At 44.5% G+C, this 14,644-nt stretch overlaps 2 protein-coding genes across 13 annotated transcripts in view; one reads left to right on the top strand and one right to left on the bottom strand.

Moving 5' to 3' along the window:
• Nucleotides 1-14,644, bottom strand: part of LOC119162985 (tRNA (34-2'-O)-methyltransferase regulator WDR6) — a 996,048-nt gene that overhangs the window by 90,295 nt on the left and 891,109 nt on the right. The window lies entirely within an intron of this gene.
• LOC119162986 (uncharacterized) overlaps nt 1-14,644 on the top strand; it is a 130,884-nt gene that overhangs the window by 115,236 nt on the left and 1,004 nt on the right. The window contains exon 3 of the mRNA XM_075884517.1: nt 12,970-13,036. Within this exon, the coding sequence (XP_075740632.1) occupies nt 12,970-13,036 (67 nt within the window). The remainder of the gene's footprint in view (nt 1-12,969; nt 13,037-14,644) is intronic.

The raw sequence follows: 14,644 nt of genomic DNA, 5'->3' as shown, positions 1-14,644 counted from the left end.
TCGAGTGTGCAGAATTTGAACTCTCTGAGTGTGTGTATTTTTGTGCTTGTTTCATCATGAACCTTTACCAACACGCCCAACTGACAGTCATTCAGAATTTGAAGTGAGTGCCGTGAAACAAGTTGGAAGGCAAGAAAGAAGAAGCTGGCATGGCCGTAAACGAACAAGCGAGAAATGACTGAAACGTCGATTTGATGCAGACGCAGCAATTGCTCGAAGCACGCGCGAGAGAGAAAAGAAAGAAAAGTCACAGAAGTGGCCGGAGAAAGATGAGCCGTGCATTAGAGTGGTCCGGTTTCGGACCCTAGCCAAGGCTGGTACCTCCATTGTCCGGTGACCTGAGGGGCTCCATGGCTACCTGGCTGCGCTGACGTTCCTGTGTCCATGGACAGACTTGAGTAGTCAAACTTCAAGCTTGTGTTCAAACGAGGCTGTCCGGCCGGCACTCTACCTCGGAGCCAGTACATCAAATGCAGCGTCAGCTGGTCCAGCGTTCACCGGCAGCCTAGGAAGGCTGCTTATCCTACCATTCGTGTAGCTGCTCAACGTCGACGCTAACTACGCCGACGATAGAATCAACCTCTGTGTTTTGCGCCCAGGCTTCCACTCAATGACGTGGGTGAGACCCCGATCTTTCACGATTTTCCACAACCAACTCTGTGTAGGGACTCAACAATTAACAACTCAAAAATTAGGGACTACAGCATTAGCATTAAACTATAGCATGAATAATTTTTATTGTAACTTTATCCGAGTGCTTTATCCGAGGGGTAGGACCGGTTATATTTATTGGGGTCACATGCTCTCGAGCTATTGTTAATTAATGTTTTGGCTTAAATAAACTCGTCCTTCAGGAAGTGTCTTGAGGCAGCACCTCGGACCTCCCCAGTGCATAACATAACCTGCCTGTTGTGTGAAGGAAAACCACAACATTACAGTCTCTCACCACGCTGGGGAGGCGGTGCATTAATGGCAGATCCACGCAGGCCCATCTGGCAGAACTGGAAGCGACAGTAGGTGTGGCCTGGTTCCCTGCAGTGGTAGCAGAGCGGGCGGTTGTCAGGGGCACGCAAACGTTGGTCTTTATTGGCGCGCTGCGCTGTCCAGCAGGCGACCGGTATGGCTGAGGTGGTGGTAGCGTCGTCGTCGTCGTATGGCGATGGCAGTGTGATTGTGCGGCATCTTGGCTTTGTTGCGTAGGAGGTACAGGATGGCAGACTGCAGCAGGGTAGGTCATAGCTTCTTCCTGAGGCTGTGGCGTTTTAGAAACTCCAAGCAATTGCCGAACTCTTTCACCAACAATGTGGGCAATTAAGTGTACTTAAGGCTGCGATGAAGGCAACAGCTTCCGTAGCTCCTCCCGCATAATTTGTCCATTCATTTCACGTATGTCGTCGGAGCCGAGGGTGTGAATCGCTGCACTGTCTTGCATCGATTGACGATTGTACTAGCGGGTGCGCATTCAGAGCATCTTCTCGATCGTCGTATCCTCTGAGACAAACTCTTGAACTGTTTTGGGTAGATTCTGCACCAGCCCAGCGAAGAGATCTTGCTTTACTCCTCGCATGAAGAAACGAACCTTCTCCTCAATCATGTCAGGCTCAGTGTGGCAAAACAGACGAATCATCTCTTCTGCAAAGACTGTGACGCTTTTGTTTGGAAGCTGCGCTCATGTTTCTAGAAAAGAAGCAACCCTCTCTTTGCGAGCTACATAATGTTGTAGCGCTGCTTAAATCGGGAAAGTCATCCGCTGTTGTCAGTGAAGTTGTTTCACTGAGTGCAGCGGCAAACTATTTGGCCTTGGCGATCAGCATCGGGTAATCCACCTGAATGTTCTTTGCACGCACTTCCAAAAACCAGGCATAAAGTGCCTTTTCTACATTCTTGTGAGCAGAAGTGCGCACCTGACAGGCTCCTGACAATCCCTGCTCTGCCGCCTTTGCCTTGATATCTGCCTTGTTTTTCAACAAGGTAATCAAGTTCTCCGTGGTATTCTGAAGTCGTACGCGACAGTCGAACATTTATCACCAACCTCAACACGCTAATAGCTTTCAACTTTGTCGCAATGTCAAGAGTATTGCGCTTCTTGATGCTGGCCATAGCTACATGAAAGGTCGATAATTCAAGGAGTCTGCAGCTCTTTTGCACACCACGCACGGAAAAGAGAAATGCTGCACATGCGGTGGTACGTAGGCGACCCGACAGCGGAAGCAACAAAGCGATCGCGAGGCGATGGTGACCTGCGAGGGCAAAACAAAAGGCGCGAGCTCTGGTTGGCTGATTAAAACTCACAAAAAAGCAACAAAACATAAAAAAAGATGAAAGGAGGACGACGTCAGCTGTTTCGTTCTTGATCTCTGAGCCGATGGGTAAAGGAAGAAAGCATAAGAGAGAGAAAGAGAAACGAGAAAAAAAAAAAAGTTCTGCAAGTTAGATATTGTGAAGTCCAAGCCCTCTCGCCCTTTTATCTAGAGTATGGTGAAGGCGTGGTGCCGCGCGGAGGGCACCGAGCGCTGCGAGTGCCAAAGCACACCTTCCAACTCCAGCGCAAAGCCGCGCTGCTATAGAGATCACGGGAGCGAAAAGGGGGGCGGCGCAACGAGTGCTGAAGCGCACCTCCCAGCTCGCAAGGCGTTCGATATTTTGGAAGGCGGGTAAAAATATAATTTGATATAAACGTATAAACGTGCAAATTTTTATACTTTTACAGAGGAAACCAGTTCTGGCCCGCAGTTAAGTTATTTCGACGACAAAGAGTGTACGAAAGCTCAACAGAAAATTCGGCGCCTCGTCACAACGAAACTAGCTATATCGACACCAACAGTTCTGTGCTTGACAGAAGAATCTGGCAAGCACAGAACTGTTACAGTAGAAACCGAATGTATGCTATTTCTTTGCTGGTATCCATTCCCTAAACTGATATTCCATAGACCTCTGTGCATGCTAGAACGCTGCGCATGCCAAAACTCTCAAATATAGCTAACTGAGACACGAGCGAGCATGCTGAAGCATGCATATCCGCACATCTCTTCATTGCAGCTTGGAACGGCATCTACTTTGGAATCCCTGTTCTGCAAAGGTTCGATCGAAACAAAAATGATTCATGACGACGCGAATCCCGGCGATGCCAAGCTCCAGACTATCGCTTTCAACACCAATCGACACTATTTACGGCAACGAAGGCTATGCTGGTGACAACACGACTGAATGTGTGATACTAGCACACCAAATGTTAGTGGAGCAGCTGAGCCTCATGTCACTCTTTTCTGTTAAAATAATAAAAAAAATGCCAGGAAGGGGAAAATGGAAGTTTGCGATGAAAAAAAACAAGTGCTGATCTGTTCTAGCCTTCAGGACACAAGTCCGCTTGTTAAAATGTTGGCTCAACACAACCCATGTTAATGTAGTGGTTAGAATTATCTCATGTTCAGACGCCCAATGGCAATGTAGACTTGTACCATGCAATATTACGGCGATATTACATGCTGTATTGAGACGCCTGCCTACACGACATGCTTAAAAAGCATGAAAGTAATTTTCACCGCATTTCCAAGCAGAGGAAATTATTTTCACTGCATTTTTAAGCAGACGCATGGCTGTGCAACAAAGAGCCAGTTCAGAGACAAAGGAGCAAGAGAAAATGACTGTCATTACATACGTACACAAGCTTGCACACAACTTAGCGCATGTTGAAAATAGATAATAATAATAATAATAATAATAATAATAATAATAATAATAATAATAATGTATTAATGTTTATTTTCAATATGTTACATCTTGACATGTTAAAATGTGAAGAGATGATACGGCTAAAGGCAGATTAACTGCCTGACAATGGCCCTACCACCCAAACGCTGTTTAACAGGGTTTCGAACACATAAAAATGAAACAACGATATAGAAAGTGGAAGCACTAAGAAAAAAATAAATATATAATCCAGTTGAATCTCGATAATTCGAATTCGAAAGGGCCCAAAAATTTGTTCGAATTAAAAAAGTTTGAATTAATGAAAGCTAAATAAACGGTGGGCTCTCCATGCAGTGGCGCATGTGCATTGAGCTAACACACGAGGAGGAAGTTTCAGAAGACTTACATTTATTTTCAACTCACAGGACATCCATTATTATTTGAAGTAATCGGTGATTTATTTATTTATTTATTTATTTATTTGTAAAACCCTCAGGGTACATTTGTACATTATGGAGGGGAGGGGTGGAAATACAGATGAACAACAAAATAACTACAGGATTATGTAAACAGGATTATGAAGATAAATATAATGATGAAGTTTTGCATGCAAGGAGTACACTTTATTAAAAAAAACAACTGAACTAGAACCACAAAGAATACACTAAACAGTCAATAACACTTATGCGATTAGTATAGTTCACGATTTTGAGTTTATTAGTGCATTCCTGAATGGAGTGGGGTCGGTGATGCTTACTAATGATGCAGGTAGGTTATTCCAATCTATTGACGTCTTAGGGAGGAATGATTGTGAACATGCTAAGGTTTTGTGACGAGGTACGCTGACCTTGTACACGTGATTATGGCGAGCAGAATGGTACGATGCCGGGTGAATCCAAAGTGAGCGAAGGAAAGGATTGTGGTGATAGATTTTATAAAATAATGAGATTCACGAGTTCTTTCTACGAATAGAGCGTAATAGAATATGGAGTGTACTCTTCATTAATGAAACACTAGCAGAGCGATGATAATTAGGACGAAACGAACAGCACGATTTTGTACCGATTCTATTTCGTTAATTAATGTGACTTGATGTGGATCCCAGATGGATGAGGCGTATTCCAGTTTGGGGCGGACGTAGCTTATATATAGCAGTCGCTTTAATTGTACAGATGCAAATGAAAAGTTTCTTTTCAAATATCCTAATGAGCGGTTAGCTTTTGATCTTGTGCATTGTATGTGGTGCTTCCAAGAGAGGTCGTTGGTAATATGAATGCCAAGATAACGTTAGGTGCTAACAGATTGAAGGGGGCAGTTATTTAGTGCATAGGCCGGGCAGATTGTGTTAGAATGAGAAATGCGCATCGATTTACACTTGTTAATGTTGAGTTCCATGCACCATATGAGGCACCACTTGTAAATGTTATTCAAGTCGGATTGAAGGGTTGCTACGTCAGAGGCATTTGTAATTTTGCGATATACAACGCAGTCATCCGCGAATAAGCGAATTTTGAAGGAAATGTTGTCCGGTATATCATTAACGTATATTAAAAATAAAAGAGGACCGAGGACGGACCCTTGAGGAACCACTGATTCGACAGGAGCTGAATCAGATGTGAAGTCATTCGCAACCACAGATTGAGAACGGGAAGAAAGAAAACTTTCTATCCATCCAAGTACTCCCGGGTCAATGTTTAGTGTGCGTAGTTTGTGTAGAAGCAATACACATTTAACCCTGTCAAATGCTTTGGAGAAGTCCAAAAAAATACAGTTTGTAAAAAAGCCGTTGTCAAGATACACATGCAAGTCATTAGTAAAAGTTACCAGTTGAGTCTCACAGGAAAGGAGTTTGCGAAAGCCGTGTTGACACATAGAGAAAAAGTTGTTTTCTTCCAGAAACGTAACAAGGTTAGAGAATATTATGTGTTCCATTATTTTGCATGGTATCGAAGTTAACGATATGGTCCTGTAATTAGATGGGTCATGAGTATCACCAGATTTCGGAATCGGAATGATTTTCGGTGTTTTCCAGTCGGAAGGTAAAGATGAAGACGAGTACAATTGTGAAAAAATGCTCTCTAAGATAACTGAGGAGTATTCTCTGGTATTTTTCAGAAATTTCGCCGTGATTTCATCGATTCCACATGAAGACGTAAGCTTGAGGCTGTGTATTATTTTTGCTATGCCTGTGAAGTGAAAAATTATCGGATCCATGGGTAAAAAGTTGCAGCACAGTAGCCATGGTAGTTGTACATTATGTCTTGCAGGTGAGAAAGCCTTTAAAAACGCATTGTTTAGACTAGTAGCACAGTGGTCCTGGGGAATGGGATGACCGGCAGATGAACTGAGTGATATAATTTTTGATTCGGTAGGTTTTATTACATTCCAAAAGGTTTTCGGGTTCTCGATAAGCATGGTCGGAAGGGTGGTGTTGAAAATGAAAATTATTTTTTACAGCAAATGTATAGGTCGAGGCAGCTTCTTTGTAAGCCGTCCATGCAGTTTCATTTTGTACCTGCTTAGCTGTGCGAAAGAGACATTTTTCCGGTTAGACAGTCGTTTTAAGGATTTAGTATACCATGGTGCATTGTTGTTCGAGAGAACACGCCTCGTTGGAATGAACCGGTTGACAAGATCATGAATTTTTTCTTTAAACATATTCCACTTAGCATCCAATGAGCGTTCAGCGGCATTAGGAAGGAAATTATCAAGGAAGGCACCAAGTTCTTGGTTTATAGCAGTAAAATTGGCTTTTTAGTAGTCTCGAATGGTTTTCAGGCTGTTATGAGACTGGAAAATTGGAAGGATAATGGTAAGATGCAATACGTCATGATCACTCAGACCAGGCGAGTGTGAAACCTGGGATATCATATCTGTTGATGACGTTAGAACGAGATCTAAAAGGGATGATGTGGTGTTCGTTACACGTGTAGGCGAAGTAATAACTTGAATTAGGCTAAAATCTGCACATATGTCGATGAAATGTTTTGATTCTGTGGAAGTTGGATTTAATGAAGGACAAGTGCCTGACCACAAAATATTCGGTAAATTAAAGTCTCCCGTAAGTATAATAGGTGCACTGGGAAAACGAGTACTTATTTGACACAAACAATCGTGCATGCTGTCATAAAAAGTGGAGGCAGATGATGGTGCTCGGTAGCAACAACCAATCAGAGCCTTTCTATAATTGACAGTAACACAGCACCATACACATTTTATGTCGCATGTTATAACCACAGGAAAACAGTCTAAGCATTCATTGACAGCAATTAATACACCGCCACCTAGTCCCTTAGGACGATCGGCACGGTAAACATTATAATTTTTATTGCAGTGGAATAACTCAGAGTTTGTAACTTGACTCGTCAACCAAGTCTCGGTTAGTGCAATTACATCTGCATCACAGTCATTTATTAGGCTGCATAGAAGATCTTTTTTAGGTAAGACACTACGTATGTTAGTAAAAAGAACCGGTAGGCTGGATGTCATAGGTTCATCGTCCAAACCCTTCGCCTTATCCTATGTGGGTGCTGTTGAAATATTGCGCCGGGGCCTTAAGACTCGAGCAGACGCTGCCGTATTATTCATGGTACTCGATGGAATCATTTCATAAACCTTTTGCTCATTAGCATCGTAGCCACAGCACTTTCCATCAACTAATAGCTTTTTGTATCTTAACTTGTATGGCCGATTCAGATTTTTTCCATATTCTGTTAGGGTTTTTCTGGCGTTGCGTGTAGCGGCACAGAAATCTTTACTAACCGAGATATTACTTTCTTTTAGCCGTGTATGCTTGGATAAGATTTCTTCTTTAGTTTTATAAGCAGTAAAATTAACAACAAGTGGACGTGATTTTCCTTCAGAAAACCGACCGATGCGATGCGCCCGTGATATGTTATCACTAGGAACGCTTATGTTTAGAGTGCTTTTTAGGATGTTGATTATTTTCTGCTTTGATTGAAAGGCAGACTCGCCGGAAATATCCGTTATCCCATAAAACAGTAGATTATTCCTACGAGAACGATCTTCTGCATCATCCGATCGGTAACGTAGAACTGCAGCGTCTTTAGTGATGCCTCCAATGGCCTCGGCGACTTCACTCAATTCATGCTGCCATTTTTCAAAATTGCCCGTCTGAGTCTCTACGTTCTCGAGTCTTACTTTGATTTCAGATATCGCACTTGCCACTGTTTCCTGATGTGTTTTTAGCTCACTAATAGTACCGAGCATTTCTTTTTGATTAGCTTCCATTCTTTTAGTTCTTTGATTCAAGTCGCGCAAATGTTTTCAGAACTTCGGTTAACGTACCCAATGGTTGTTCTTTCGGGGGCCCAGGATTGCTTTCAATATAACCACACAAAAGTAATAGCAAAGAATTGGAGCAAGCACTGCTTCTGGGCATGGAAGCACGATTATAAATGGATCGTTAGATCTTAGTCTTGTCATAGAAAAACAACTGACCTGTGGAATGAAGAAAAAGATGTGTGAGGCCATGATTCTTGTCGTGCGTCCATGCCCACTGAAGACTGCGTTCGATGCGCCGACCTTAAATGGGTCAGCGATCAGCACAGATGATGACGTTGTGGATGCGCAGTGGATATCAAGCGATTGTCGATCCGTGACTCGCCCTCCCTGACAGAGAAGGACGGCAGTACACGAAAACAAGGTAGCTGGGAAGCTGTCCGCCGTCATAGCCCAGTAGCAAGGTTCATCTACGGCATTTCCATCGACGAAGCACTGGTTGACAGGACGTCTCTCAGACTGTGGCAAGCAGTAGACATCAGGCCAAGACGAAGCAGGTGAGGCATATTCATCTATAAGGCTTGCGTCTGCAGTTGCCGAAGCGTTGCGTAGCACGTCACCATGACGAAGGATGCCATGGCAGTCCGGGCCAAGGGCCAAGGCGCCAAGCAACTGTGAAATGAAGAAAAAGATGTGTGAGGCCATGATTCCTGTCGTGCGTCCATGCCCACTAAAGACTGCGTTCGACGTGCCGACCTTAAATGGGTCAGCAATCAGCGCAGATGACGACGTTGTGGATGCGCAGTGGATATCAAGCGATTGTCGATCCGTGACGCGCCCTTCCTGACAGAGAAGGACGGCAGTACACGAAAACAGGGTAGCTGGGAAGCTGTCCACCGTCATAGCCCAGTAGCAAGGTTCATCTACGGCATTTCCATCGACGAAGCACTGGTTGACAGGACGTCTCTCAGACTGTGGCAAGCAGTAGACATCAGGCCAAGACAAAGCAGGTGAGGCATATTCATCCATAAGGCTTGCGTCTGCAGTTGCCGAAGCATTGTGTAGCATGCCACCATGACGAAGAATGTCATGGCAGTCCGGGCCAAGAGCCAAGGCGCCAAGCAACTGTGGAATGAAGAAAAAGATGTGTGAGGCCATGATTCCTGTCGTGCATCCATGCCACGACAGGAATTTCGCACGCAGCTTGCAAAGCATTTATACTTTGGTTTCAGCATTCTCCGGGCAAGAGAAGTTGCGCGCAAAAATGTGCCGCTGTCAGATAGGAAGGAGACGCAGCGCGATGCGCTTTGTCCCAGAGTCTCAGGTAACTCATCCACTCATCCTCATCCGTACGTCTGTCCCGGCACTTCCTCCCTCCCTGGTGCCGACACTTTCTAAAGACAACGACAACAACAACTGCGTAGCTCTGCTACGCAGCCACAGCACGGCCAGCACGTGACAAGAGAGGAGGAGCGTCTCGACATGGAGAGAAGCAGATCGGCATTGGAGAGAAAACCAACACTCCACGGCAGCAGTTTATTTTTTTTTTGCTTTCTTCGCGCGCGTCATTGAAAAGAGAAGAGTTACGTGGCAGGGACAGAAAAGGGGCGAAGCCCCTTTCCTGTCCCTGCCACATAACCACGTCTTTCTTCACCACGTTCTCTCTTCGTCTCTCTTCGCCACGTGCCACGTCTCTCTTCGCGCACGGTGTTGGAAGGAGAAGAGCCTTTACATGGCAGAAACGGGAAAGGTGGTGGTGGTTGTGATTAGAGGAAAGAAAAGACGCCTAATTTCTGCAGCCCGTTAGGGAGCACAGTGCAGTGTCTTCTGGGAAAAGGAGAAGTGTGACACGAGCGCGTCGCAGATCGGCATTTGAGAGAGAGCAAACATTCCACAGCAGCCTTTTTTTTCTTTTTCATTTCCTTCGCGCGCAGCGTTGAGGTGTGGTAGGTGCCGCTGCGGTATTGGGTGGGGTGCTGAGAGCATTTTCAGAGCGCGGTATGTTCGAATTAACCATCACAAATGCTTGCGCATTCGAATTACCGGGCGTTTTCGCCCATTGGAATACACATAGCTTTGACGGGACCTGATCGTGAGTTCGAATTAACCGGAAGTTCGAATTAAGTGTGTTTGAGTTAATCAGATTTGACTGTAGATAGCACCCCGATAGGATCATGCGTGGTTTGCTTGCAGTGCCCACCCCCTTGTATGTTACTCCACCTTTTTTTTGCTATTTATTTAAATAAACTTCAATTGTTAGATGCACTTTCCCTGTGAAAGTCCAGTTTTTCGTCGTCAACTTTGCAGCGCAGCCTTTTCCTGCAGTATGTTCCAATTAGCCCCCACACAAGCTTTTCTGAACAATTATCTTGCACATCACTGTAAAAACTGTGGATGTTAGCCTGCATTTAAAGAAACAAATAGTATTTCGATGATGATATATAGCGTTTCTTGGTGCGGGCCACGTTATGGCCAAAGAGCGCCAATAAATGCAACAAAGAATTTGGACTATGGGTATGATGAGTGGCTGCAAAAGGGCCTAATATTTCTCACTCTAAAGGTAGGTAAACATATAGAGAATAAAATTATGAGAGTGACATGAAATGTGTAGAGTGAAAACTAGTGGCCAATGGTTCTGATGATAAGCTATGTAGAGATTATAGAGCACGAATGTCTCTCCGGCGTCCTTGTCTCCAAGGGCCGCGAAACATGTGCTTTGTAATGTATGTACGGCAGCAACAACCTCTTGTGAGAGGTTGTTCTACAGATTACCAGGGTAGATCATGTGGAAGTTGCGAACATCTTTTAAAATTGCAAATAATGAATGATGTTTGAAAAGTGGATCTCTACCGAGGAACATCGCCGGGTGAAGAGGAATTTGTTCTCGGTAGGATGTTGGAAAATGCTTTTTTCGAATAGGAGCTAATTCACTGCACTGTATCAAAATATGTAGGACACTAAGGGGTTCGCCACATTTCTCACACATTGGTTGATCACTACCGGCGAGAAGGTGTGAGTGTGTACTATATATGTGTCGGATACGTAACCGACAGAGTGCTACTTCTGTACGGCGTGTTTGTGATGTTGGTGGCCAGTCACCAAGGTAAGGCTTGATTAAATGCAATTTATTATGTACTTGTCCGTCCCATGTACGCTGCCAATAATCCCTCAGCTTTTTTCTCAAAAAGGGTTTCAAGTCCATTACGGGGACAGCTACAGATGTTTGCGGAGTGTTCGCATGGACTGATGTTGCGAGCTTATCTGCTAGAACGTTTCCCTCAATTTCACGGTGTCCTGGTACCCAACATACTACTACATGCTGTTTGGATGCGTAAATGGCACAAAGGAGAGAGTATAGCGAAACAATGACAGGATTTTCGTACTTTCTGATGGCTTTTAAAGTTTTTACAACGCTTAATGAATCCGTGTATATGACTGCATTACTTATTTTCGTTTCTTTAATGTGTTTTGCTGCCACCAGTATTGCATAAGCTTCAGCTGTAAAAATGCTTGTGTGAGGGAGGAGAATACAGACATCAAAAAAAGATGGGCCCACCGCTGCATAGGATACGCCCGCGCGGGTCTTTGATGCATCAGTGAAAAATTCAGGATAGATATATTTGTGTGCCAATTCCCAGAAGTACATCTGAATGTGTAGGGGTGGAGCATGCTTTGTCACAATCATGAAAGATGTGTCACAATTTATAACCTGCCAGTGCCATGGCGGGGCGCATGTAGTAGAAGTCATTACGCGGTATTCGAGCAATGCGACGCCTGTGTCCAAAGCTAGTGCTCAAATACGCAGCGAGAAGGGTTGTTTCAATGTGGGTCGGTTTTGAAAGAGCTAGGAGCTGGATGTGTCGTTTACAGCAGGGTATGTAGGGTGGTCGGTCTTTGCGGTTATCTTCAAAAAATATGTAAAAGACAGGTACAATCTTTGTATATGTAGCGACCATTCATCTGAGTATGCGTAGAGGCTTTCCACGGGGCTTGTACGAAAAGCTCCCTAGAAAGGCGAATGCCTAGATGGTGGACATAGTCCAGCATTTTCAATGCCGTTGGTGGTGCGGACTGGTACACTATTGCCCCATAGTCTAGACGTGTGCGAATAAGGCTTTTGTAGAGGCTCATCAGACATTTTCTGTCGCTGCCCCAACTTGTACGGGACAGCACTTTTAGGATGTTCATTGTTTTCATGCATTTCTCCTTAATGTACTTAATGTGTGGCATAAACGTGAACTTCGTGTCTAGAATTATGCCTAAAAATTTTTGTTCACTCTTGACAGCTACGCGCTCACCCTGCAACTTTATTTGAGGATCAGGGTAGAGTCCTCTCTTCCTAGAAAACAGAACACAAGAGCTCTTTAGTGGATTCAGACTGAAACCGTTCTCATCTGCCCATTTACACACCTTGTTAACACAGAGCTGAACCTGTCGCTCGCATGCCGAGAGATTACAGGATTTAAAACCTATCTGTAGGTCATCAACGTATGCTGAATAAAAGATGTTACGTGGGATGCACGATCACAGGGAGTTCATTTTGACTACAAAGAGAGTACAACTGAGGACACCGCCCTGCGGTACTCCCGTTTCTTGCACGAACGGTCGTGACAACGCATTGCCCACTCGAACACGAAATGTACGATTGGACAGATAATTTTCGATTACACTTAGCATATTACCTCGTATACCTAAATGTGTGAGATCTCTCAATATTCCAAAACGCCACGCTGTATCGTATGCCTTGTCCATGCGAAGGAAGAGAGATAGAAAAAACTGCTTATGAATGAAAGCTTCGCGTATTTGCGCCTCTATGCAGATGAGATGGTCTGTAGTGGACCGACCCTCTCGGAATCCGCACTGATGTAGGTCGCGGAGTTTGTTTGATTCCAAAAAATACAATAATCGGCAGTTTATCATCTTTTCAAATAAGTTGCAGAGGCAGCTAGTCAGAGCAATAGGCCTGTAACTCGATACAGAAGATGGATCTTAACCCTGTTTAAGAATAGGTATTACTATGGCCTCCTTTCCACGCAGAGGGAATCTCGCCAGAAGCCCATATGGAGTTATACAGACAGAGGAGAGCTTTTTTGTGTTTCTTGAGGTAAGTGTTTAAGCATCTGATATAAAACACGGTTAGAGCTTGGGGCTGATTTGTTGCAGCAGTTTGGGGCTGATTTGTTGCAGCAGTTTAGCGCTGCCTGCAACTCAGCCAAGCTGAAAGGTCTGTTGTATGGCTCATTTTTTTCACATTTACGTTCAAGTTTATGCCTTTCTACTCTCTCTCTTTGTATCGTTTGAACGTATCAGAATAATGCGATGAGCTGGACACGTGCTCAAAGTATGCTCCCAGGGAGTCTGCTTGATCCTCAAGGCTGTTAGCCTCTGTGTCTACTAGAGGGGTGAAGAAGTCTGTCGACCTCTTATCCTATTCACTCTGTTCCAGACCTTAACTTCATCAGTATAGGAATTAATGCCTGACAAAAACTTCTGCCAGCTTTCTCTCCTAGCCTGTCGGCGCGTCCTTCGCCCTTGAGACTTTACTTGTTTGAAATTGATCAGATTCTCTGCAGTTGGGCAGTCACGCAATAGACACCACGCTTTATTTTGCTTTTTGCGAGCATTCCTGCAGTCATCGTTCCACCACGGGACACGACGCCTGCAGGGACCACAACTTGTCTGGGGGATACATTCTGAAGCAGCGTCAATAATAAATAGTTTAATAACATCCCAATTAAAATCAGGTAAAAGTGTAGGAGAAACAATGCTAATTTCAATGCATGAATACATTTTGTTTGCCAGGCTAAAAAATGTTGGTTCTTTCTTATTTAAAATGCATGCATCTGTGGAAAGAATAAAGCTCTCAATCAAGCGGCCTCGCGCATCACTCCTCGAGTCACCCCACAAAGGGCTGTGGGCATTAAAATCGCCAAGGACGATATATGGTTCAGGTAGTTGTTAGATGCACTTTAGATGACGAGGAGCATCCTGTCTGGAGAGCCAGAGATCCATAAAAGATTGAAATTCTTGTTTCTGCAGCTGATAATGAGGAGAAATGTACACTGAGCAAATGGTAACAAGTTTCCCTAAGACAACAGCACGAATGGCCACTGCTTCGAGGGCCGTTTGTATCTGCAAATCTTGACACGCTATGCATTTGTCTAATATAATAGCAACACCACCTGATGATGCGATTGCATCATCTCGATCTTTGCGGAAGATGATGTGGTCTCTAAGGAAATTCTTATGTTTTGGTTTCAAGTGTGTTTCTTGTACACACAGCACTTTTGGCGAGCGTTTGTGTAAAAGTTCTTGGACATCGTCAAGGTTTTTAAGCAGTCCTCTGAGGTTCCATTGTATAATTTGTGTTTTCATATTGGGTGTAAAGTAGTGCTGTGTATACAGATTGGGGGTGACTTACTTTACAGAGCCTTTAGGGGGCCCTGCAATTGGTGTTTTTTCTTTCTTGGAGCGGTCAAGGGGCTCTCGCCGCTCCTTCGGCGCTGGTGGGTCAGTGGTGTCCATCGCCTCTGGAGAGGCGCCAGACAGTCGTGTACGTGGGGTAGGCTTTGTCTTGGCAGACAAAGCCTTCGCCCCCACCGGGCCAGAGGTCAAAGGAACCCCTATAGTTTGTGTGTTGCCCTGGCTGCTGTCAGGGTTCACAGGGGCCTTTGGTAAGGCCGTGTTCAAAGAGGGCGGAGCAGCCAGGGCT

Source organism: Rhipicephalus microplus, unplaced genomic scaffold (genome assembly GCF_043290135.1).
Source record: "Rhipicephalus microplus isolate Deutch F79 unplaced genomic scaffold, USDA_Rmic scaffold_34, whole genome shotgun sequence".
Taxonomy (NCBI): Eukaryota; Metazoa; Arthropoda; class Arachnida; order Ixodida; family Ixodidae; genus Rhipicephalus; species Rhipicephalus microplus.
This window is presented reverse-complemented; position numbering and strand designations above follow the sequence as displayed.